At 43.2% G+C, this 24,445-nt stretch overlaps 1 protein-coding gene across 1 annotated transcript in view; it reads left to right on the top strand.

Moving 5' to 3' along the window:
- The first annotated feature begins 712 nt into the window (after window positions 1-712).
- Window positions 713-24,445, top strand: part of sec24c (SEC24 homolog C, COPII coat complex component) — a 37,384-nt gene continuing 13,651 nt past the window's right edge. Inside the window, 12 exon segments of the mRNA XM_042082606.1 lie at window positions 713-1,299; window positions 6,479-6,668; window positions 8,444-8,530; window positions 11,151-11,271; window positions 11,789-11,958; window positions 12,295-13,257; window positions 15,334-15,476; window positions 19,190-19,301; window positions 21,100-21,227; window positions 22,402-22,540; window positions 22,828-22,943; window positions 23,943-24,067. Coding sequence (XP_041938540.1) covers window positions 6,494-6,668; window positions 8,444-8,530; window positions 11,151-11,271; window positions 11,789-11,958; window positions 12,295-13,257; window positions 15,334-15,476; window positions 19,190-19,301; window positions 21,100-21,227; window positions 22,402-22,540; window positions 22,828-22,943; window positions 23,943-24,067 — 2,279 coding nt within the window. The 5' untranslated portion in view covers window positions 713-1,299; window positions 6,479-6,493.

Here is a 24,445-nt window from a genome sequence, read left to right as displayed (position 1 = left end):
AAGTCACTTTGGATAAAAGCATCTGCTAAATGAATAAATGTTAATGTAAATGGTGTTCCATTTATGGTATAATAATTTCCTTTTCCACCAGCAGGACCTGGCACAGGCACAGTGGCAAAACTACTAGCTGGGCTTCCATTACACCTCTGCAGTGCTGCAGGCAGACTGCCTTCATGCCACAACACATTGCATGCGTAATGCATGCACATTGATGCAGTAATTTATGCAAAAGGAGCCCCGGTCAAGTATTGAGTGCAAATAAATTCAGATTAAATGAAATCAGACTATAGTTATTTAGGCTACTTTTCAGAAGGTTTGCATTTTTGTACTATAAACTCTTAATTGTAATATTTTCAGATACTGAATTTGTATCTATGTAAACCTTAATCATCAAGATTAAAAAAAAATAATAATAAAGCCTTGAAATGTTTTACTTTATGTGAAATTAATCTAAAATATATTAAAATAAATTTGACATAAATTACGGAGAAATAAATTAACTTTTCCACGACATTCTAATTTTTAGATGCTGTACAACCAGAGAAAATGCAAGAATATAAACAGGACTGTTAATTTGACAAGGTTTAACAGTTTTCGGCCGAGTCCCGAGATTGCCAAAACACGGATGTAAACCGGATGTGTAATTTAGCATAATTTAGGCTGCTTGTGTCATGATGCAGTCTTGATACAAATGGCAAATTTCTTTCTAAGTCCTCTTAATTAATACGGCTGAAAAACGTTAACTCACGTTCTCTGTCGTTTTATGTGGGGTTGGTTAATCCCATGAAATCACTGAGCAAAACATACATTTGTGTAGGCCACTATATATTTTGACACAAGTTTTCGTACCAGTCTTTTGAGGACACGTTGCATTGCCTGATGTGAGTCGAACGTAGATGTGAGTGGCGCATGCTCAAGCATGAACAGTTACGGCTAAACGTCGCAATGTAAACATTAAGGTACAGGAAGACGGTGTCTATACTCGGTCATATTTTACTGAAAGGCAACAAGTCATTGCTTTTTTGTTATATATTTGAAAAATAAAAATATATGAAGTGACGCGCATGCGCGACTCAAACGCGACGCATGCGCCACTCACATTCGACTCATACCAGGCACTCCGCGTCAAGCGAAACTGAGGAAGGGATTAGTAGCAATATTACCGGCCTGGAAGATATTGATTGTATATACAATTTTGTGAAACCCATAACGACCACAGGCAGGTCGAACCGTCAGAGAACGTGGGACATCTGTCCGCTTGGATTGCCCACTTACATACTGAACCTAATTGGAGGTGAGGTGAGTGTCAAGTAATGGTTGTCGTCAACCGCTAAAGTTAGCTTGTAGCTTTTTTTGGCTAAGCAATTTACTAGCAAGCTAACAGACTAGCCCAGCAAATCCCTTCGAAGGGCGATGCATATTTGGCATTATTTGAAGTCGCAGCTAACGTTAACTTCGTTAGCTTTAGCCCTCCACATACCATACTGATAGCAGTTGACTGGTGTTACACATTAGCATAGCTGCTACATTCATTACCTTAGCATTACTGTGACTATGGCTGTAATGTAATTTCAGCAGGCCTTCAGTTGGTGGTCTTGATACGACTTGTAGACTAATCGTACCCTAACGAGTACTACAATGGTAACTAGCAAATACGCCGGTTAGTCTAAGGTCGTTTCGTAGTTTCACCTAGGATAGTTAGGAATGGCATGTTAACTGGACAGCTGATAGTAAGGAAGCTGCCGAGAGCGTCTTGAGCTAGCAGCGATAACACGGCGACTTAACGTTAACGTCACCTAACGTTAACGTTAAGTCTACCCTTCAAGTCAACATCGCTGTACAAGGTTAACGTAAGCTCTCTGAAGTAATAATATCCTTACGTTACTAATTGTCGACAGTTATTCTGTTGTAGTTTTACTGTCCTAGAAGTGGCAACAGTGCTTAGCATAGCTAGTCTAGGAACCACGAAAGTTCCTATTGTAAGGTACCTATCACGTATAGCACAATTTGTAATCTTTAGTAGTCAGACTGAATGGCTAACTAACGTTAGGTACCTAGTTTGTCACTATGTTTTACATTATTAGTTCCGTAACGTTAGATGATTGCTAGCTTTCTAGCTACTACGCCCTGGAAGCGAACCAAAATGGCCCTCAACGGAATTACATGCACGCCGCAATGTGTGGATCACAAGAACCGAAGACTGGATTGTGTAAAACGAGTGTAGATCCCTAGCTGTTTCCTTACATATAGGGTATTTTGAACGAGAAGTCATCATTAGACGGTTACTAACGTTAACGTGAAGTGTTAGCTCAGATTGTGCTATGAAAAGTAAGATAGACGTCAGTAGCCAGATTTAGGTCACTTATCAGGCCTGTCAATGAATATAACGTAAGCTAGGTAGCAAAGGTATCATACTGTTGCTGGCTATGATATTACATGGGCTACTGTTTCACTAGCGTTAGCTATCTATTTCATCTAAATTATTAAAACCACAGTGTTTGGTTGAAGAGTGCCAGTTCCAGTAGCCAATGGAAATGTCTTAGTTGACCGGAATGAGCTTGTTTTTTCATTATACGTACCGATACCTAACCTAGTTAAATCCTAGTGAAATTGTTTCACGTACCCTAACGTTACAATTAGTTACTGGTGTGGTCGGGCCTGGTGAGGCATTCGGACTTTTGTTGGTGATGATGCCCATTTGTAACATGAGCGGGGACTCTGTTTCCACAATGAGATTACGTTTCAGGGAATGTAATATTTTCAAGCAAATAGGTGCCCACTTTTGTCACGGTTGCCATACAGACCACTCGTATCTATAATTTTTAGGAGTGGATGGTACGCCACTGGGTTCTCGATCCAGCCGGCCATTCTTAAGATCCGTATCTGTTACTTTAACATGTGGATAGTCTGCAAAGCAGACCTTTGACCCGGGTGTTTGCAACCTTATGCTATTCCTCAGGCTAACATCTCAATTGGAACTATTGCGACATACTTTATGGTGATCCAATCGCAGAACCCAGGCGGTATACACCTGTGCTGTGTGAATCATGATGTCCTTTTTAACCTGTCTCTTTCATATGGCAGTGTCATACTTATTCCACAGCTCCAAGCTTAACACTTGGTGTTGTTTTTCCCATGTTAGTAAACCCTGTCAGTTTAGTGGCACAGATAAGGCTCAGATATGCCTGAAAACACATGCAAGAGAGAGACAGTTGATTACCATGTGGTTTGCAGTGATCAGTCATTGCTTTTAGATTCAATCAAATGCTCAGTGAGTAGGAAACATTTCATCTCGGTGAAGGGAAAAGATTTTCTTACGTATACAGCCCAAAGGTGTGGTGAAGTGCAAATAATTGAAGGCTTGGTTGTGACGTAAGATGGAACAGACCAGGTACAAAAATCCGGCACATGCCTTTAGATAACAGGAAGACAAATTAACTCTGTCACTGTTCTAGAGTTATGTATGCAGTAGACAACATCACTCAGGTTAGGTAGCCTATGTCAGTTACTGTTTTCTCGTAGTAAATTTTTAGTTAGACTGACCTAGCATACCTGCCATTAAGTAAAAGGCTAGTGACTGACTTTCTTCTATTCCATGTGTTGAATAAAATGTATGATCATGGTGCTGCTTCATGAACGGAGTGTAGTTTAGACACCTTTAGTACCAAAGCAAGAAGTAGCACAGGAGTTTTAGGCCAATCTGTTTCTCGTTTATGTCACACAATAGCAGACAGTAACAATGTTGAGTAGCCCTATTTTGTGTCAGCTCTAAAATTGGTATGATGTAATTAAATCCATGTTGAGCATTCCATTTGTGAACAGCTGAGCTTTGATCAACTGTGAGCATTACTTTCTTCAGTAGAGAATAAGGTGTCATTACATTAGGCCAATGATGCCATTATTGCCTTTTTGGGTCAAAGCTTTTTGTGGCCCATGTAACTACTCCTGTGTGCTGAGAGAATAACAGTGTTTGTATTTTGTACCAGCTGGCAACCTAAACAAAAATATGAAGCATCGATTTGTTTTTCTCCTTGTGCACACTGCACACTGTAAACCATGATGTTGACTGTGTGAATTAGCATCACTTCTGTGGGAAGTTAGCAGATGTTGTATTGCCACACCTCCACCATTCACCGTGGTGATACGGTCACAAATATGTGATCAGAATGTTCGCGAATCGAGAGTTCCGCACTATGAATTACCCTCGGAGATTTCCCTCACAGACTGTATGTACCGGTAACTTTTCCACAGGTGTATTAATCAAGCACCATGCAGTCTGCATTGATAATCAAGGTGCTTGATTTTATACACCTGTGGAAAGTGACCTGGTGAAATCCATGAGTAGATTGTTTGAATAGAATTCTTGAAGATGTCAAGAAAATAATTCCCTCCTCAACAGGTTAATTTGACAGGCATGGCCACATCTGTGGAATTAGTTATAGGCTAGGCCCATGATTGACGTGTATCCATGAACTGTATTAGTCATTTAGACCCTTAGTCTTTCCCACCAGCTTATTTCACAGACCACTCAAAAAACTCTAATAGCTTGTTATAGTTACCATTATGATAGCCAAGGTGCCAAAAGTGAGTACACATGTATATTGTATAGCTATAAAAACTGTCCTTTCATTATAGATATAAACATGCCAAAATACCTTTATCCCTTCAGCTCCTATCTATGTGATCTTAATTGCCATGCAGCTTTTGTTTACACCTCCAACAGCATGGCATACCTGTTACCATCTGTACAAATGCCCGTATGTTTGTGTAAAGAATTAGCTAGGCTAGTTCTACCTGGTGCAGAATAACTTACAAACACCATCAATGATGGTAAATTAATTTCACACTCTTTCAGGGGGTGAGGTTCTAATACTGAAATACTGAAAATGCAGGGTCTCCTTTTACTAGACTAAGACATTTACGCTATAAGATGGAGCATTTGACAAGGTCTCCTGGCTGGCTTATCTTACCTGGGCTTTGAGAATGCAGCAGTGTTATCCTAAATGGTGTTTGGGAGTGCAGAAACATTTTTACATTTTTTTTTTTTTAACATCATTGCCATCTGTAGCTATTTAAAGGGTTCAGTATCTCTTACTGCTCTTGTTTTCACTGGAGCGAGTGATGATGATTCTATTAGTGCCTCATAGCGTGCTGTGTAAGCAGAAGATGCCTGCGACAGAGCTAGGCCTATTGCAGGAGCACAGGGAAGGGAAGTAAGTTACAGGAAGAGGTGCACTTTTGCATGCACAAAAGAAGCAGCTCTGAGGCCTCAGTCACTATGCTGATTGTTGATCTGCAGTAACTTTACTGTCAGTAATGAAAAATATAGTAAATTTTACAATACTATGCTAAACAAAACTGGCATAAAGGGTTTTGCTTCTGGAACTGATCAGGTCACCATATGAGAAAACAGACATCTCAGGGATCCACAGTATCAACCACCAGTTTAACCAGCAACATCATCTTTATATGTGTTTTCTGTGAAGCACGGCAAGAAAGTCGGGCCCAGTTGGTTGCTACTCCGATTTGGTCATACGTCATGTCCAGCTGCTCATGTCTTGAGTACAGAGTGTAAGCTAAAACTAAGTGATGTGGGACAAATTACAACAGAAGTTTGGCCTTGCATTGGCTACATAGGCTACTGCAGTGTGTTTTTAAACCTTGCACTCTTGAAATAAGTGTCTATGTGTGAAGTCCTTATTAGTAAAATCTTGTTCTGAATGCTGATGTGCTTTATACGTGTAAAACTGGCAAGTTTATTTATGCTGTCGATTTTATAGAGCAGGAGGTCTAGCACTATTGGTTCTTTTGCCATTCATTCCATCTCATTCCGTTCTTTTCCATTCTTTTGGTACTCATTCCATCTCATTCCGTTCTATTATATTGCACACTGCCCTCTCCCCACATACACAGCACACTATCCCATCTCCCCTGTCATCCCCCCCAACACACACACCAAGACCCCTGGCAGTTGGGTTAGCCCCTTGAGCCGTGGATCTGCCCAAGGTTTCTTCCCTGGTAAGGGAGTTTTTCCTTGCCCCTGTTGCTCTTGGGTGCTCCTTGTTTGTGCCCCCCACCCAATCCCAATCCTCCCCCACCTTTTTTATGCAGCCCTTGCCACTTAATCTACTAAACCCCTCTTCTACTGCACTTTTACCCCCCCCCCCCCCCCACCCCCCTCATTAATGCACAAATAGGCTGACACCAGACATAATTTCACTGCATTTCTTACTTCCAGTAACTATATGCATGTGACAATAAACTTCCTTGTATCCTTCTTTTCCATTCTTTTGGTACTCATTCCATCTCATTCCCTTCTTTTCCATTCTTTTGGTACTCATTCCATCTCATTCCGTTCTTTTCCATTCTTTTGGTACTCATTCCATCTCCTGTTGCTTTTTAAATAGCAATGCATACAGAAAGACTAAACCATGGTTCTCAAGATTTCCTTCTCTTTTCTGTGTGTCCTCTCCAAAAGGGATGAATTGAGAGGATGAATGTGAACCAGCAACCACACATGGCCTCCCCCTACGGTCCTCCTCAGCCTGGATACCAGGGCTACCCGCAGGCTGCCTATGGGGGCCAGCACATGGCCGGAGGGTACCCAGGGCAGTACCCCCCCTACAACGGACCCACTTCTGCTTACCAGCCTGGAGCTCCAGTGCCAGGTAAGACAAGACGGACACTCATGGCGTGGTGGGTGTTGTGTCACGGGGCTAAATATGAGGTCGGCACGGTGACACTGGCTTTGGAAGGGTTTGTTGTGATTAGTGCAGCCATAAATTACTGAATTTGCCGCAGGAATAAAAAAAAAAATGGTTTAAAAGAAAGAGATGATTTTGAGCTAAAAAAGAATAGCAAATATTGCATTCCATGACTTTGCTTCTTTGTGAAAATTGCAACCAGCAACTGTCAGAAATCTATTTGCAAGAATTTGTGTAAAGTCCTGGAACATTATGCACCAAGAATGCAAGGCCCCTCAGCACAACACCTTCAACAATAAGATGTAGTTGTAAAGTCTACAAGAATTCCACAAGGCTTTTTTGGGCACATCCCCAGCTGAAACTTATGTAGGTTACATTCCTGTACTTTCAGCTCACTGTCCAGCCTCTCAGTCAGAGGTGTTTAGATCGGTTAAGGTATTTCAAAAAGTAATGTTTTAATTACTTGCCTCAACTTTTACACATTTCAGCAGAATTCTCTCAGGTGTATAGTAGCCTAATTTCCCAGTTGTGTGACCTACAGTACAGGCTACACCAGGCACGTTACTGAAGTGTTACATTCCAGTATTTCCCAGAAAACTGAATTCCATTTGTGGTGGTTGGTTTGCAGAATTAACTTCAATGCAACAGTTTTTAACTAATTAGCACAGTGTGGTTATGATGCTAACCAGATTTAAGCACAATTTAGTACAATCTGGAAAATCATTGTGTGGTGGTCAGTGTTGATATTGTGGTGGGCCGCCACAAATAAGTCAATGTATGGGAAACACTGCAGAGCAACATTTAGCTTCCACTATAATCAATGGAACTGGCTACACCAGACGTGATGGCAGCGCAGATGTTTGAAGAAATTAGTATATAGTATATATATATATATATATATATACACTCACAGATCCCGTGAGGGGAAATTTGGTCTCTGCCATTTATCCCAATCCGTGAATTAGTCAAACACACTAATCCCGGCGCAGTGAGCTGCCTGCAACAACAGCAGTGAGGGGTTAGGTGCCTTGCTCAAGGGCACTTCAGCCGTGCCTACTGGTCAGGGGTTCAAACCGGCAACCCTCCGGTTATAAGTCCGAAGCGCTAACCAGTAGGCCACGGCTGCCCCCACACATTATTAGATTAGACCAGTCTTCTAAAATTATTTTTACGCTCCGCGAACCTAGTGCTTCAGTTGCGGACTCTGTGGAGTCTCTCTCTCTCTCTCTCTGAGGAAGGGAGTGTGTGGGTTCAAGGTCACAACTGAGTGTCCAGTCTCTAAAGTTCCTTCTAATTCTATCAATTGGGCTGACGGAAGTGAAACTATAGTGTTCTTCAACAGACTTTTCTGTGAAGAGAGATCTCTAGCTCGCCTGGCAGAGCACTGCCAGAAAGCACTTCTGTCTGTACAGTGACACTAATGTAATGCGATTTCTCACACTCGAGGCTCACAGGGGCCCAACCCCTCTACCTCTACTATTTTAGAAAAAGCAGTTTGACAACACCAAACCCTGTCAGCTTGGTCTCTCTCTTCTTATTATCCAGGTCTCTCTCTCTCTCTCTCTCTCTCTTCTTTCTTTCTTTCTTTCTTTCTTTCTTCTCTCTCTCTCTCTCTCTCTCTCTCTCTCTCTCTCTCTCTCTCTCTCTCCAAATATCTTCTTCCCTTCCGTCCTTCCTCACTCTGTTTTTCTGTCACTGCCGACTTTTCCCCTCACTGCTGTTCTTTTCTTGTATTTCAGGATATTCTCCTTATGCAAGCTTTCCCTCTAAGGCTTTTGCAGCAAACTTAGTCTCTGACCTGTCCTCCTCCTCTCCTCTTGACTTAGGTAACTTTGTCTAATTGTGCTTGGCAGTCACTCCCCTTTTTTGTCCCAAAGCTTTGTCTCAACCCCACCTGCCTTATCCCCCCCAACTCTGTTGCCAGCCAGTTCAACTTGTATGTTTGTGGGGATGCAAGGTCATTCTGAAGGCTAAGCCCATTGGTAGTGTCTCACACTACCAGTTCTTTTAAACATGAGCAATGCTCACACAGACTGCGTCTTATGCACAGACACGTCTAAACTAGGGCTGCACCGAACGTTTATTTTCATAGTCGATTAATCTGCTTCTCGATTAATCGATTAGTTGTTTGACGCAGAAAATGTCTTTTCCGAAGATTATGTCTTCTAAAGCCTTATTTTGTCCATACACCAAAGATATTTAGTTCATGGTCATAGAGGAGTCAATGTCAATTTATTATAGCACATTTAAAAAAACAACATTTGACCAAAGTGCTGTAAAAATAAAATAAATGAATTTGTAAAATAATAGTAATAACAATACAAAGTATTGTAAGTAAAGCTGAAGGTTAAGAAGCTACAATCAAAGAATGTTGATGATTTTCCCTTTAAAAATGTCTAATCGATTATCAAAATAGTTGGCGATTAATTAAATAGTTGACAACTAATCGATTAATCATTGCAGCTCTACTCTAAACAGAGTTTAGGACACGGTTTTATGTCTTGAGGGTATGACCATAGAAATAGTTAGTTAAATTAAATCCACGTATTTGTACAGCAACAATTTTAACATACCTTTTTTGGCATTTAGGTTAAAAGTATCACACTAGGAAACAAAACAAATTTGATGCAGTTAATTTAATAAATACAGTTAAAGGAGAACTCCAGCCATAACACAAAGCTCAGTTGATAATGTTCACAGAATACTGTCGGTCGGAAAAAATGTGGAAAAGAAATTGTGAGTTAGCCGGCTAGCTGCTAAAGCAGCCAAAGGGCTTACAAGCTATGCAATGGGGCCATGTACTGAACTGTGCCTTTGTGATTCCTAACAGACTCAAAATGTCATGACAAGTACAACAGTGATTCTCAAACTGGGGGTAGCCAAAAATATTGGAGGGGTTGCGAAAGGATTTGCAGTCTGGATTAAAGACATTTTTGTAAAGGTTTTTAGTCAGGGCTGCCATTGACATAATGCCTTTGATGTTGACACTACCTATGAGAGAAGACATTGTCTGCCTCTGCTTCCAATGCCCATCTCACAACATTTCGAAACCAAATTCTACCGGTTAGAGAGAAGGGGGTCGTGAGACTTGGCCCATGTTTTTTTGGGGGGGTCGCCAGACAAAAAGTTTTAGAACCACTGCTGTACAACATGAACAGGGTCCTTACATGACACCAAAGTTGGCTAATTCTTCATTAGTTAGGCTACCAAACCAATAGCTTGGATGAAAAGAAATTCAGCCAAACGTTAACGTCAGAACACACCAAATTTGTAGCCAAATTACAAATGTCTGTAGGCCTATCATAAACCTAATAATAATAGTTATTTTTTTAAATAATAAACAACATGCCTTCTCTGTTGGCAATGTAAAGTCAAGTAGGACAAAATAGGCTAGCCTACAATGCAAAATGTGAATGAGAACCCAGGGCGATTTGTGTTCACAATGCACAGATAATGCGAACCGTGCCGAGGTGGTATCACTGGACTTCGTTTAGAAGCCTGAAAGGGACCAAGTGTGAACACCCTCAATGGCATAGCCCAATGTAAATGTAGTTATTGTAAATTTAAGTTGCACCATAACGCTGGGTTTCTGTCATTGTTGTATTGTAGCTACTGTATCTCTAAATATTGCTTTCACCGTTTTGAGGGAAGCTTATTTATGGGTTTTTAGAATATTAGGTACGTTCCATAATAAGACTCTAGCATTGTCGTCACCAATGGGCATTGGCCTTTAGCTTCACTCAAGGTGATACATCGGGGCTGCTTTTTGACTGTTGTTCCTGGGCAGTTATTTTTAGTATTCTGATTAGATGTTTGCATTGCAGCAATGTGTCCTCTGATGATTAAAGATCTCCAGATTAAAAAATGTATTTAAAAAAAGTGTATATAAAGTTCCCGAACATCATGGCTCAGAATTGCCCAGTAACATTGATCAAACAATTTAGCCTGTGCATCATCACCTTTTAGATCGTTTCCGTATCTGGAACGGATCTGGGCCATGCCTGGGCCGAATGCTGCTGCCCCTTTGGGGAGGGACTCAGGCTGGGTTAGTCAAGGTTGTGATGGGTCACTGCCTCCTGTGCTGCTCACAAGCAGATGCTGTCATTTGCCCTTCATATCTCTGCCAACATGCTCTTTTTTTCCCCCTTTCCCATCTTTTCTCTCTCTTTTTTTCCATTTGTTTCTGGCTTGATGACGTCAGTAAGCTGGCAGCTTCACGGCTGAATAGTGAAACGTTTGGTGCCTGCTGCAGTAACATTCAGGATTGTTATGGTGTTTTGTGGCGTGCCGTTAATGCTTATAGTGCTGATGTGTTCTTCTGATGTGATTTTTTTTTTTTTTTTTTTTTTTTGTATAGCCTATGCTATATGTATTAGATAATGCATGCATATTCTTTATGTTTGCGTGTTTGATTGCTAACCTACCTACCCTCTCTTGCCCACGCAGGTTCGATGTGCGGCCCCCCCACTTCAGGCGCTCCGCCTGCCTCAGCCCCCCAAGCCTACGGACAGTATGGTGGGGGTCAAGCACAGAACGGCCCTCCCCCCAGTGCACCCCCAAACCAGAGGTCAGTGTGCAGTGACTCAGAGCACCCCGCTAATCTCAGTGCCCCACTTGAAGACCTGTTTTAGGCCTCATGGTCTTTGCGGTTACCATCCGTCATCATTACTGTAATTGTGGAATAGGCGAATGATGATTGGCACGATGTCTTCACAACACACCACGTGATTGGCTCAATGTATTCACATGTCGACTTTTTGCCGCGGAAGGGGTGGGATATGTGTAGATAACTACAAACTTAACCCCATGCGTTTCCATGGAGGATTTTTGGAGTGCTGTGTCTCCTCATTAGAAAGTCTCTGGTTAAAGCTGATGATACATGGGGCAACTTTCTGAGCAATGTTGCTGGGCAACGTTCCTCATTATTGTGGTTTTGGCACCTTCCCATTGATCCAGGGCAACAACGTTTTCTGGAGAACTTTAATCATTAGTAGGGTTTGCCATTGTCATGGTCATCCAATCACAATAAATGGAAATGTGTGTGTGTGTTTGTGTGTGTGTGTCGGTCTCTCTCTCTCTCTCAGGCCTCCTGCGTCCCAGCCCTATGCCCCAGCACCCATGAACCTGTCCTCCCCCCAGTCAGGCTACAGCCAGCCATTCGCTGGCCCACCTACAAGCATGCAGCAGATGACCAATCAGATGGCGGGGATGCAGGTTGGGTCAGCCCCCCCCACAGGAGCAACTCCTGGCTATGGTGAGGAGTCTGATGGTGGCCATTATCAGGCTAAATAGGAGAAGTTCATTCAAGAAAATGCATCATTTCAAACTCGGGGGAAGAGAGGGACTAGTATCCAAAGATAGATGATAAAATTGATGTGTTACATAACTTCTATAACTAATTGAGCAGCCATTGTGCTAATTTAGCAAACCAATTAGATTAATCCAAAGTATAAATATTTACTTTGCTGTGAGCAATGAATGCTTTGCCTTGTACCAGTTCGTATTGCTCTCATGAATGAATGTGAGGGATATTTGTGAGTGTATGTGTGTACTTGTTTGTTTGTTTACTTTCTTTGCTTTGTTTCCACAGCTGTGCCTCCAGTCTCTGGCGCCTACACATCCACAGCACCGCGTCCTTCCTTCCCCCCCACCTCCTCCGCCTCCCCACACTCTGCCGCAGGTGACGGAGTTGCCCCTGGCCCCCCTCAGTCCTTCTACGGGGGTCCCACACCTGGCCAGCAGCCCTTCCCCACCTCCTCCGCACCCCCACCGGCCTTCTCCACCGCTCCCCCCACCCAGACCCCAGCCGCACCTCCTGCTGCTGCTGCCTCAGCTCCACCCGTCTCCCAGGCATCGCAGGCCTTTCCCGGAGCTCCTCCACCCGCCCAGCCCCAGCCAGCACCACCGCCGCAGCAGCAGCTGCCTCCGTTCTCTGCTGCTGGACCTCCGCCCTCGCAGCAAGCCCCCTTCTCCTCTGGAGCTCCCCCGACAGCAGCACCCCCGCCCAGCTCCCAGCACCTGTATGGAGGCCCACTACCTCCCCAGGGTGTCCCTCAGCAACAGCAGCAGCAGCAGCAGCAGGCTGGCTTCCCCAGGCCTCCACCTCCCACCTCACAGCCTTCGCCCTCTGGCCCAGCTGCTGCCACCAACTCCGGCTTCCCTGGAGGCCTCCCTCCACCCCCGACCTCCACCCAGTCGTCGCTGCAGTCGTACCCAGGCGCCCCCATGACCCAGCAGATGACCCAGCAGCAGCAGCAGCAGCCCCCGGTCTCCCAGCCCTCACCCTTCCACTCAGCCCCGCCTCTCTCTGGGCCCGTGCCTCCTCCGCCCGGCGCCGCTGGCTTTCCACCACAGGGGGGCGCCCCTCCGAGGCCCCAAGGCATGCAGGGCCCCCCGATCCCGCATCCCTCCATGTCTGGGCCCCCCATGTCCCAGGCCAACCATGTGGCCCCGGGGGCCATCCAGCCAGGCATGCCTCCACAGATGGGCCCCGCCACAGCGGGTATGCCAGGCCCTCAGCCAGGCATGCAGGGGTACCCCAACCAACAGAACGGTTAGTGTGCCCGCCACTGTGGCTGTGCCCCATTTTAAGTGTTTGTCGTCTTAGGCAAGTTTAAACTTGTCATGGTGCCATAATGTTTGCTTTGGCATGATGCTATGCCTAAATGTCTAATTCCAGTACACAGTACTGAATCAGTGCCACGGCATAAACCATCAGTAAATCAGTAAATTTAACCTTTTTCGTAACGTTTTTAGCATGCATTTGGCATGAGGTGTTTTGATTCATATTGTTAACTCATTGAATGCCAAGCTGTTTTCGGAAGCTTTGTCCTAGAGTGCCAGCAATCTAGACCATTGTTGATGATTTTTGTACAGCCACAGCATATTCTGTGTTATAGCTATGAATACATACAATGGCTCGTTTAAAAGGTGAGACTTAGGTCGAGGTAAGCTCTCAGTGGGTGCAAACCGTGTATTTCTACACGCCTCTGTTCCTGAGAAATCGCAAGCTAAACAGTGGCTAGTTTTTTTCTAGAAATGGAGATATAACGTCTTTCATGAAATATGAAGTGTTGCCTGTAAACTTTCCGGGAAGTGATCAGCAAGACCTGGCGAGACTGCCACCTAGTGATAGACCCACGAAAGTGGCCTGGTTTTGAGATGACATGCATGCGTCACTGATTCGACCCAAAGCGGCAACCGAGTCCAGATAAAATGTCCAGATTGTGCGTTTTCATGAGTTTTCGATCTTCATATATTTCATTTCCATTCATCAGAGTTCCCAAAATCACATATAAGGTGTGTTAGAGTGTCTAGTTTCGTAATAAAAAAAATAAGCGAAAAACGGAATATTACGTTTTTGGCACTCAATGAGTTGATAATGATGTGTTAAAAGACACAATGAGCTAAATAAGCAGTTAACACCACAGCTGAGTATTTCTGGTTTAGATGGACAGTGCTTCAATTAACGAATCAGAACAGCCCGTCGTTGTGGGAACCCAATCCTGACTGATTTGCGGGGTAGTTTTCCAAATAATTTCTAGAAAAAGAGGTTTCCTGAGGATGTATCTTCACATTTAGCTTGTCAAGATGAGCAGAGTTAGCTATCTTAGCATAACAATGTTAGCTATTAATGTTGTGAAACCGAGTTGTAAAGCAGGCGGAGTTGTATACAGTGTCTGGGGCGGGAGCAGTTAGCTTCCCACATTCAGAGATGAGGCAGAGGGCGAGTCGAGATGCAGTTTTACGGTCATGAAGGGATTTTTTCATGACAAAACAAAATACATGTGAATATGTGTCTAGACTCTAGGGAATAATCAATGGCTGGAGTGCATCTTTAAAACCTGAAAACCTTAAAAGGCCATTCTTAAAGCTGCAGTTGGCAAGAATTTTTTGATCATATTCACTGAAACCGACACTATGCTCCGACAAAACAACATAAATCAGCCGGTTTTAGATTAAAAACCTGCACTTCTACCTCCACCTAGAGCCTGTTATTTGTTTTGAAAAATTCCACAGCTCCCGGTTCTTCTGGTCCAATCAGAGCAGGGCTGTGTGAGATCTGACTGTCAGTCACAGTCTGGTGCGCACTGACAAGCACAAACTCGATGAGATGGTGCTCGGTGGTAGTGGGGGAGGGGCATGAGAGTTGTAAACATTCACAATTTTGGCTAAGTTCCCTCAATCTGTCAGACTTGCCAACTGCAACTTTAATTTATCAATCTAATAAAATGAGGTATCGTGCAACACTTCAGTCATGTCTGAACATTTGCACAACACGTATTGAACACAGTGCAGACTAGGTGCATCAAAAGGGTGTAGATCTAGAACTATGGTAGAAACTAGACTGTTGTCGTTGTTACTAATTTGTAACATAAAAAAAAAAATGTGCAATGGTACCCTTCCCAACAGAATGGTAGTGTCCCCACCATTGTGCCCAGTTTATCAACCTCTGCATAGAACTATACATTTCAAAAGCAATTGACTTGACAATAATTTGACAATAGGCAATTAATTGTAGAAATAACATGCCATACGTTTCAGTGTGTATGAAGATACAACCAGTGTTGTGCATAATATAATTGTTCTCTTAATTTTAAGCTTACATTTATTTTTATTTCTGAACCAGGTGCTTTTGGGCAGATGCGAGGTCCACAGCCAGGCTACCCAGGGCCGTATCCTGGGCAACAGAGCTTTGGAGGGCCTCCCCAGGCTCCTGCTCCCGCTCCTCAGCCACAGAAACGGTTGGACCCCGATTCCATCCCGAGTCCAGTACGTACACACTCACACACTCACACACACACACACACATATATATCATGAGTTGCACACTTTTGCACACCTAGATCCATGGTGTCTTTTTATCAGAGCAATGCAAACCTCTACGCCTGCCATTCTTTTCATTGAAAGATACTTGCATGGATCTAAGTGTGCACAAAATTCTGCTTTGAATACAAAATCCCGAACAGTAAATTCTTCTTTGATTACACTGCTGTTTGTTGTAATGGCACCTAAGCACATCCTCTGGCTGTGAGTGTGGTGTATGTCTGTTCAGGCTCTTCAGATCGCACGCACGCACGCACGCACACACACACACACACACACACACACACACACACACACACACACACACATATACCACACTACAGTGTATATCACACCCATCACCTCAGCATGTCAGTTTCACTTTTGTCTTGGTGCATTCAAATACAAAAGCACTCGCACTCACACACAAACACTCCACCACACACACACACACACACACACACAGTTTGCTTGACATGGTGCCGTGATATGTACAAAGTTAACGTTCGTTTGTGTTGGTGTGTGTTATGGCGTTTGGGATAGAAGGCTATACTGTGTCTCACGCATGCATCATAAGGTGGCTTAACTTGGATAGTGCCTACACTGTTGCTCTGAAAATGAAGTGTAGCCTTTTTTGCTTGAGCTCTCACAAGAAAACCGCATTTTCTTTTTTAAGATATGAAAAGGTTATTTGCATGCACTACTGCAAGTGTCTTTTGCATCCATGTTTCCTTGAAAATGCCCTCTAAGAATAATAATAATAATAATAATAAAAAATGCACTCATGACTAATATGTGTGTTTTGCTGGTCTGCACAAAAGAAAAAAAGAAAACAGAGGTAACCATGGTTACTCATCTGTGGACCTTTCCCCTCTATTCTCTCTTCCTTTGCCTCACGTCTCTCTTTGTTTTGTTGTTTTTGGCATCTTTCTTCTCTCCCTCCTCTCTATCTCTCTCTCTCAATTTGCTGGACCAAAAAAAAAAAAAACCCCATTAAATAAAAAAAGCAAGCGCCTGGCATGCCGCCTGTGCAGAAAACAAGACATAGAATAGACCCAGACGCTATCCCCAGCCCAGTAAGTGACGTGTGTGTGTGTGTGTGTGTGTCTGTCCTCTCTTATCTGTCTTCTGTGTGATGCACTAACCACCTCCACAAACACACCCCACCCTCACTCTGAAACCTTATTGGGTATTGTGAGTGTTCCACCTGAATATGTTCACTGTCTTTTTTTTTTTTTTTTTTGCACTTTGTGTTGTCAAATAATCTGACACTGGTATTTAAATGGAATGACGTTAGATGACCATGCTTTTGTCAGTCCAGTGTTCGATTGTTTGCAGCGCACAAGATTGTTTCCTGAGCATGCAAGCTTGAGAGACTCAGCGTTGCCCTGAATATAAGTATCTTAAATATAACAAGGAATATTGCTACTACTACTGCTGTTACTTCTGTTAGTATTGATAATACCAACACTATTGTACTGTCTTTCCACTGAATGGAGCCTGCTCAACTGGTCTCAACTCTAGTCGCTTTTTTTGATTTACCCAGTAGTACCAGGTAGGTAGGTACTAATGGAATCCCCTCCGTTAAGGTTCCAAGCAAGGTGAGGCGATAGGAAGGCAGGGTTCCCACGGGTCATGGAATTTCTGGAATATCATGGAGTTTTGGAAAGTCTGAAATCTTGTACCCTTCATTATAAACTAGGTCATGGAAATTATTATTTTTTTGTCAGGGAAAAGTCATGGAATTTTACACTTCACTTAGACTGGGAACCCTGCAAATGTGACGTGAATGTATTGTAGCTTACTGATTGGTTTGCTATTGTCATTATTGTGTAATAACACTCTGAACAAGCCCAGCATTTTAAATACCTCAGTCCTACTGTCCGTGCTAGCATGACAAGCAATTAACGTTATTCATAACTACGTTACGTTATCATTCGCAACAGGCGCGCTCATAAATTCAGACTGGCACTCTGAAAATGGAATACCGCTTTGAAGATTGAAAAAGAAGAGTATTCTATCTTCCCGTGAATTAGCTATTAGTTTCCCACAGATCCCCTTGCTATTGTTAATGATTGTTACAGTGTGTACTGTGTTAATGTTGCCATGGTTGTTTCCTTCCATGTCGCAATGGTATCCACCTACGATAAGGGGGAAAGGAAGCATCTGAATCAAGTAGAGTAAAATAGGAGTTGAGCCGAGTTGAGCAGGTATCATTCAGTGGGAAATTAGTATTATGACTATCTCAGAAGAGTTCTTATGGCATCACGATTGCTGCTCAGAGTATTCTGATAACCCCATGTTCATGTGTAAGTCATGCGCATGTAATTCCATTGGATGAACACATCTGTCCGTCCATAAACTGACCATCAGCAGTCGGTGCTGCTCTGTTCCTGTCTGCACGTCTCCTGTAGATAGTCCTCCTCTCTTTGCATGACCTATCAGCTCTTGCTGTTGTTGGAGCTCACTGACGCAACTCATTCACGTCTTAACCCAACCTTCACCCCACCCCACCTCACCTTCCGCACACGCATGCCTAGAACTAGTCTCAACAATACTGTCACTCAACAAAACTGTCACTTACATCGTTTGGACTCGGCTTTTGGTGCTCTGCTGGGTCTATACTTAATTTGATGTTGTGGTGGGCCTCTATCGTCGCAATATACTTCTGAATGCATCATTGGCACTGGCTTGCAAAATCCTCATACCACCATCCTGTCATCCATACCAGGATAAAATTGAACCATTCATTTAACAGCCACGAAATACTAATTGCATTGAAAGTAGAATGTCTTGAACAGATATTCCTGCTCACAGCAGTGGCCAGGCTTGCTTATTAGCCTGCTTTTTTTCTATTTGAGAAGATTTACAGAATAAACAAAAACATTTAATCAGGTTAGCTACGTGGACCTTAGTGACATTTTATGACCCTTAAATAAGTCATAGAGGGAGTGCAGTCAGAATGTAATCAAAGAAAGCTTCACTAGATACCCCAAGAGATTAGGCAATCTGGAGTGCAAAGGTAAAGTTCTTAATAATTCTCCACACCATTCCAGTTCTATGTTGTATATTCTGGTGCCTGGAGAAGTATATTCTGACGATAGGATCACTGGTGGACACAAATTGTCTGTTATCCTCTTCGATCCTCTCATCTTGGTGTTCTTCCTTTTCTTTGAATGTAAAAGTGCAGTCAGAGATTTTGCAGGAAGTCGCGTTTGTTTGTGTTTATATTTCTATTTACATTTATAAATATATTTAAATTTACATTATATTTTAACCAAGGACCAAATGAAACACGGCTCACCCCTACCTTCAGTATTCCCAGAAATATTGCACGCAGTTTTTTATTTTTGTTTGGGGGATAGGCTGCCCCCAATTTGTTTGTTTCCAGTTTTCGGAGCCTGGGCTGCCTACAGAGTTTGTTTTTTTTTACAGTTGAATCACTCAGTGGGCAGTTAGCGGTCAGAAGAGATGATTGCTGAATGTGACAAAAAAAAATGATAGGCTTGAAATCACGTAAAATCCCTGACTGCACCTTTAACTAGTAGTTGGAATGCCAAAGCAATGTGAGGTGACGTATATTGTGTGTGTGTGTATATGTGTGCACGCACGCCAGACATATTGGGGGTGTCTTGTGTCTATTTATTTTATCTCATGGCTTTTTCCCCTCTCCACTTCAGATCCAGGTGATTGAGGATGACAAGGCCAACAAAGGCACCGAGCCCTTCACCACGGGGGTCAGAGGTCAGGCTCCACCCCTTGTCACCACCAACTCCCAGGTCAAAGATCAAGGTGAGTCCACATCCTCTTTACTGCATTCACATTAATGAATGAATTAATTAATTTAGTATACTCTTTAACTAGTGTGATTTTGTTTATCTGTAGTATGGTGCTAGTTGCAGAAAATAAACTTTTCATAACTTTGTTTCCATTTAAGTCGTCTTTGTAACATATGTTACAATATACGTATACAATAAAAGCTTATTTAAGTTGTTATTAGTTTGTTAATTCGCCAAGGATATTTTCCACTTTACATTCTGTCTGTTGAATATTTCTTCTGTCGGACATGTGAAACTAGCCGATTTCTGTCTGTAGCTGGCTGAGGTAATCCGTGGGCAGAGGTCTACCCTCCCCGAGTGCCCCTCTAGTTTTCAGTGTAATCGCCAGCTTAATGTTGCCTCTGGCTGCACAGTCCCGAAGAGAGATGCTCATATCGCTTTTGTCGGTGGTTATTGTTTTCGCTTGTGTTTGAACACATCAAAATGGTTCAACATGATTTACAATCACTCAGGAAAAATGGAGGGAGACCAATAAACTCATGTTGCTTTTAAAAGATCAGCAAGAACAAGTTTGGTGCTGGATAGACCCATCAGAACATCCAAACGTTCCCCTTTTTCTTTACATTTTCTTTGATATCATTTGATATTGTGGCATTTCCCTCAATGCTGCTCAATTGTTTCTTCTTATTTTTTTGTTGATGAACAATATTGTGTGAGATGATATTGTGGTAACGTTCGCCCATCTGGTAATAGAGTGATTGATCTAATGCTCAGCATTAAAGGTACAGTCAGGGATTTTACGCGATTTCAAGCCCATAACATTTTTTTTGTCACATTCAGCAATAATCTCCTCACGACCACTAGCTGCTCATTCCGTGATTACACTGTAAAAAACACAGTCTCTGTAGGCAGCCCAGGCACTGAAAACTGGAAACAAATAAAGTGGGGTGAGCCTGCCCCCAAACAAAAACGTAACCCTGCGTGGAATTTCTTTGGGAATACTGAGGGGTGAGCTACCTCTCTGGTGTGTGTCGTTTGGTCCTTGGTTAAAATATAATGTACGTTGTTTTGGACAAAAGTGTCTGCTAATGAATGTAAACATAAACACAAACAAATGTGACTTCCGGCGAAATCCCTCACTGCGCCTTTAAGGCCAATTTATAGTCTAGGTGACAAGTGTCGCTTGACAAAAATGAATTGCTTCCAACAGATGTCACAGAGCTACAGGCTTTTATAGTCCAGCGGCAAATTGTCTGCTAATTTCTATAACAATTTGGACATTGACGTTACATGTCACTGCGGAACGAAAGTAAGCACACACACCGTGAGTTGCAATCCAGAGATCGGGGCAATGTCTGTGCACCCCAGCAGACATAAATTGTGTCGCTTTTACGTCATAATTTGTCGAGCGACGCTTGTCGCTTGGACTCTAAATTGGCCTTTACCTTATGTCTGTGACTAGCATTAGCCCAGAGGATTTGTGATGTTTTGAGCTGTCTGTCTGAGTCATGCGTCTGTGCTCCTTGTGTTTTGGGTCCTCTAAGAATCTCACCCCCATACAGGCAATGGCTGGTAGACATGTCTGACTTATGAGTTGTCTGCCGCTTCAGGTGCCTCACAGTATGTCTCGCTGAGTTAGCAATGATGACGTCTCTCTCTCTCTCTCTCTCTCTCTCTCTCTCTCTCTCTCTCTCTCTCTCTCTCTCTCTGTCTCTGTCTCTGTCTCTGTCTCTGTCTCTGTCTCTGTCTCTGTCTCTGTCTCTGTCTCTGTCTCTGTCTCTGTGTCTGTCTCTGTGTGTGTGTCCGTCCAGGCAACGCCAGTCCTCGGTTCATCCGCTGCACTGCCTACAACGTGCCCTGCACCTCAGACATGTCCAAGCAGTCACAGGTGCCCCTGGCTGCAGTCATCAAACCTCTAGCCACCTTGCCCCCAGATGAGGTAAAAACACAAACACACACATGCATACACACACACACACACACAGACATAAACTTTCATACAATACAAATACATCCACTACAAAATGAGTGCTCATATTACGTCCATATCTCAGACATGTCTTTTTGTATTTTCCGAATATAATCTTGCATTTGTTGTGGGGTATTCTTCCTATTACGTCTGGTTCTTAAAGGTTAGGTTAGCTGGTTTCTAGAGCAGATAAGATAAGAATAAGATAAGTCAAATAAGGTAAGCCTGTGCTGTAAATGTGAGCTTTTGTTTTGATTTCATTTGATTTGATATCACTTGATTTAATGTTTGTCCTTTTTGATTCCTCTCTCTTTCCGTTACCCCTCCACACACTCCTCATGAGTTTGACCCTGATGTTACCCTCCACACACTCATCAGTTTGACCTCATGTTACCCTCCACACACTCATCAGTTTGACCTCATGTTACCCTCCACACACTCCTTATCAGTTTGACCTCATGTTACCCTCCACACACTCCTCATCAGTTTGACCTCATGTTACCCCATAGCTTTTGCTCTCTTCTTCTATGGTCTGTCAATATCAAGCAGATCTGATAGGGAAAAGGAAATTATATTTTTGTGAAGACTCTTCTTACCGCATATCCTGTTTCCCAGACACTCTCTATAGACATGTTCGTGCCCCCCCCCCCCCCCCCCCCCCCTCTCTCACGCACACACACACACACACACACACACACACACACACACACACACTTCTTGGTTTGTTTATATTATTTTTTGTTTTTTTGGGGCAATTGTAATGATTTGACAAAATTATTAAAATTGAGATATTAATTTACTTATTCATTTAAAATTGAGATATTAATTTACTTATTCACACACACACACACAAAGGGGGAAACATCAGGTTTCAGGGATAGTTTTTTCCCTCCAGGTAACAAGGCTACTGAATGATAGACAACAGGAAAGAGGGCTGAGGTCTGAGCTTAGTTACTATGTTTACTGTGCTTGGCTGTTTTTAAATGTTATTTATAATTGTTAATTATTGACTGGCGCTGAGAGTGCCAAGGAACATTTGTTTTTCATTGCTGTGGTACTCATATGCATATGACAATTAACTTGAACTGGACGGAACGGAATCTTGTTTTCACGAAGGCTGTTGTCACCTTTCCCTGTTCCCCAGGTGCCTCCGTACATCGTGGATCACGGTGAGCAGGGCCCCATCCGCTGCAACCGCTGCAAGGCATACATGTGTCCCTACATGCAGTTCATTGAGGGTGGCCGCAGGTTCCAGTGCGGATTCTGCAGCTGTGTCACAGAGGGTGAGACGCGCACACACACACGCACACACACCGACACACCGATACTTACGGAAGTGAATCCACAAACACACACAAACACTTACGCTCACACACACACCAATATTTACAGAAGCAAATCCACACACCATAATTTATTCTCACACACACACACACACACACACACACACACACACACACACACACACACACTTATGCTCACATATATACATGGAGACATTCACTTGTACAGTTTAGGCCTAATAATAAATGTAAATGATTGATGTCTGTGTGTTTCTCTGCCTCCACAGTCCCTCCCCATTACTTCCAGCATCTGGACCACACAGGGAAGAGGGTGGACTGCTACGACCGGCCAGAGCTCTCCATGGGCAGCTACGAGTTCCTAGCCACTGTTGACTACTGCAAGGTACAATCTCACCAGCACTACGCTGCTAAAAGTGCTTATTGCACGGCTCTTCATAATGCTGCAGAATGCTCCATTCACTTGAATGGGCTTTCCCAACGTTCGGTAGTCTGATATTTCTCGATAACAGCCTGTTGGTAAGTATAACAGACCGCTGTCAAGGAAAATGGCTTTTGTGCTTCTTATTCACGTCTTTCTCATCACTCCACAAGGACTGGAACTTCATTCAAAAGTCAAAGCAGACGGTTGATCAGCTGTGTCCTGTAGGGACCTATTTCCCGATAATGGCCGGTGTTCTATACATTATCCCTTACTTATCTAAGCAAGTGTTATCAATCCTATGAAGATCAAAAAGTAGTAGGTATTGTTTTTAGTGTGAAGCTACTTACCTAGAGCTCTCAATGGGCGGCTATGAGTTTCTAGCCACTTTTGACTACTCTCAACAGCACTAGGGACCAATAGTAGCGGAGATCAGCCGGACTGCACAATGCATGTTTAGGCTGGCAATGCTGCAGCAAATGTGGCAATAAGGTATTTCGCTGGCACTTTTATCCAAAGCGACTTACGATAGCCACTGGAATGTCCATAACTTACACAGAAACAGAAGTCCAGAATATGTCAGGAGCTAAAAAAGGACTTTTTACACATGTCCTGTTTCACTCAACCACACTTAACAAAGCCTTCTGTGAACCCCTCTTAAAGAGTAATGGCAGACTGTATGCAGTGTAGTGTAGTTAGTGCGTGAAGTTGAAGGCCAGGCACAGATATGTGTGGCTTTGACAGTGTGGTCTTGATAGTTTGGCCAAGGTACATGTCTAAATCAACATAAAAGGCAAAATTCATGGCTGTCTAGACCAATAAATGAGGTCACAGTAATGCTTTGAAGCACATGGTTTACAATTTGGGCAATACTGTTGTAATATGAATTGCAATTGGTCTTTAGAAGAAGGAGGTAAACAAGCAGTTGAGATGTTGATTTTGTGTGTGTGTGTGTGGTTATAGAACAACAAGCTTCCTCAGCCCCCTGCCTACATCTTCCTGATTGACGTGTCTTACAACGCGGTGCGGAGCGGCATGGTGAACATCGTTTGCCAGGAGCTCAAGACACTGCTGGATTACCTGCCCAGGTATGACCCAGATGCACACACAGGCTGAATTACCTGCCCAGGTACGCCACAAATGCACACACAGGCTGAAATATCTGCCCAGGTACGCCACAAATACACACACTGGCTGAAAAACCTGCCCAGGTATGCCACAAATGCACACAGGCTGAAATACCTGCCCAGGTACGCCACAAATGCACACACAGGCTGAAACGGATGAAACTCCACAGGTGGATGATTTCCCTGTCCTGAACATTAATTGAAATTGGTCATAGATCTAGACATGTGTGCGTTAGAGAGTTTCATCCAAGAGAAAATTAACTCTTGTGTTGGCAATTGCAAGTGTCCACACACACACACACACACACACACACACACACACACACACACCTTGATGTT

Source organism: Alosa sapidissima, chromosome 24, assembly GCF_018492685.1.
Source record: "Alosa sapidissima isolate fAloSap1 chromosome 24, fAloSap1.pri, whole genome shotgun sequence".
NCBI lineage: Eukaryota > Metazoa > Chordata > Actinopteri > Clupeiformes > Clupeidae > Alosa > Alosa sapidissima.
This window is presented reverse-complemented; position numbering and strand designations above follow the sequence as displayed.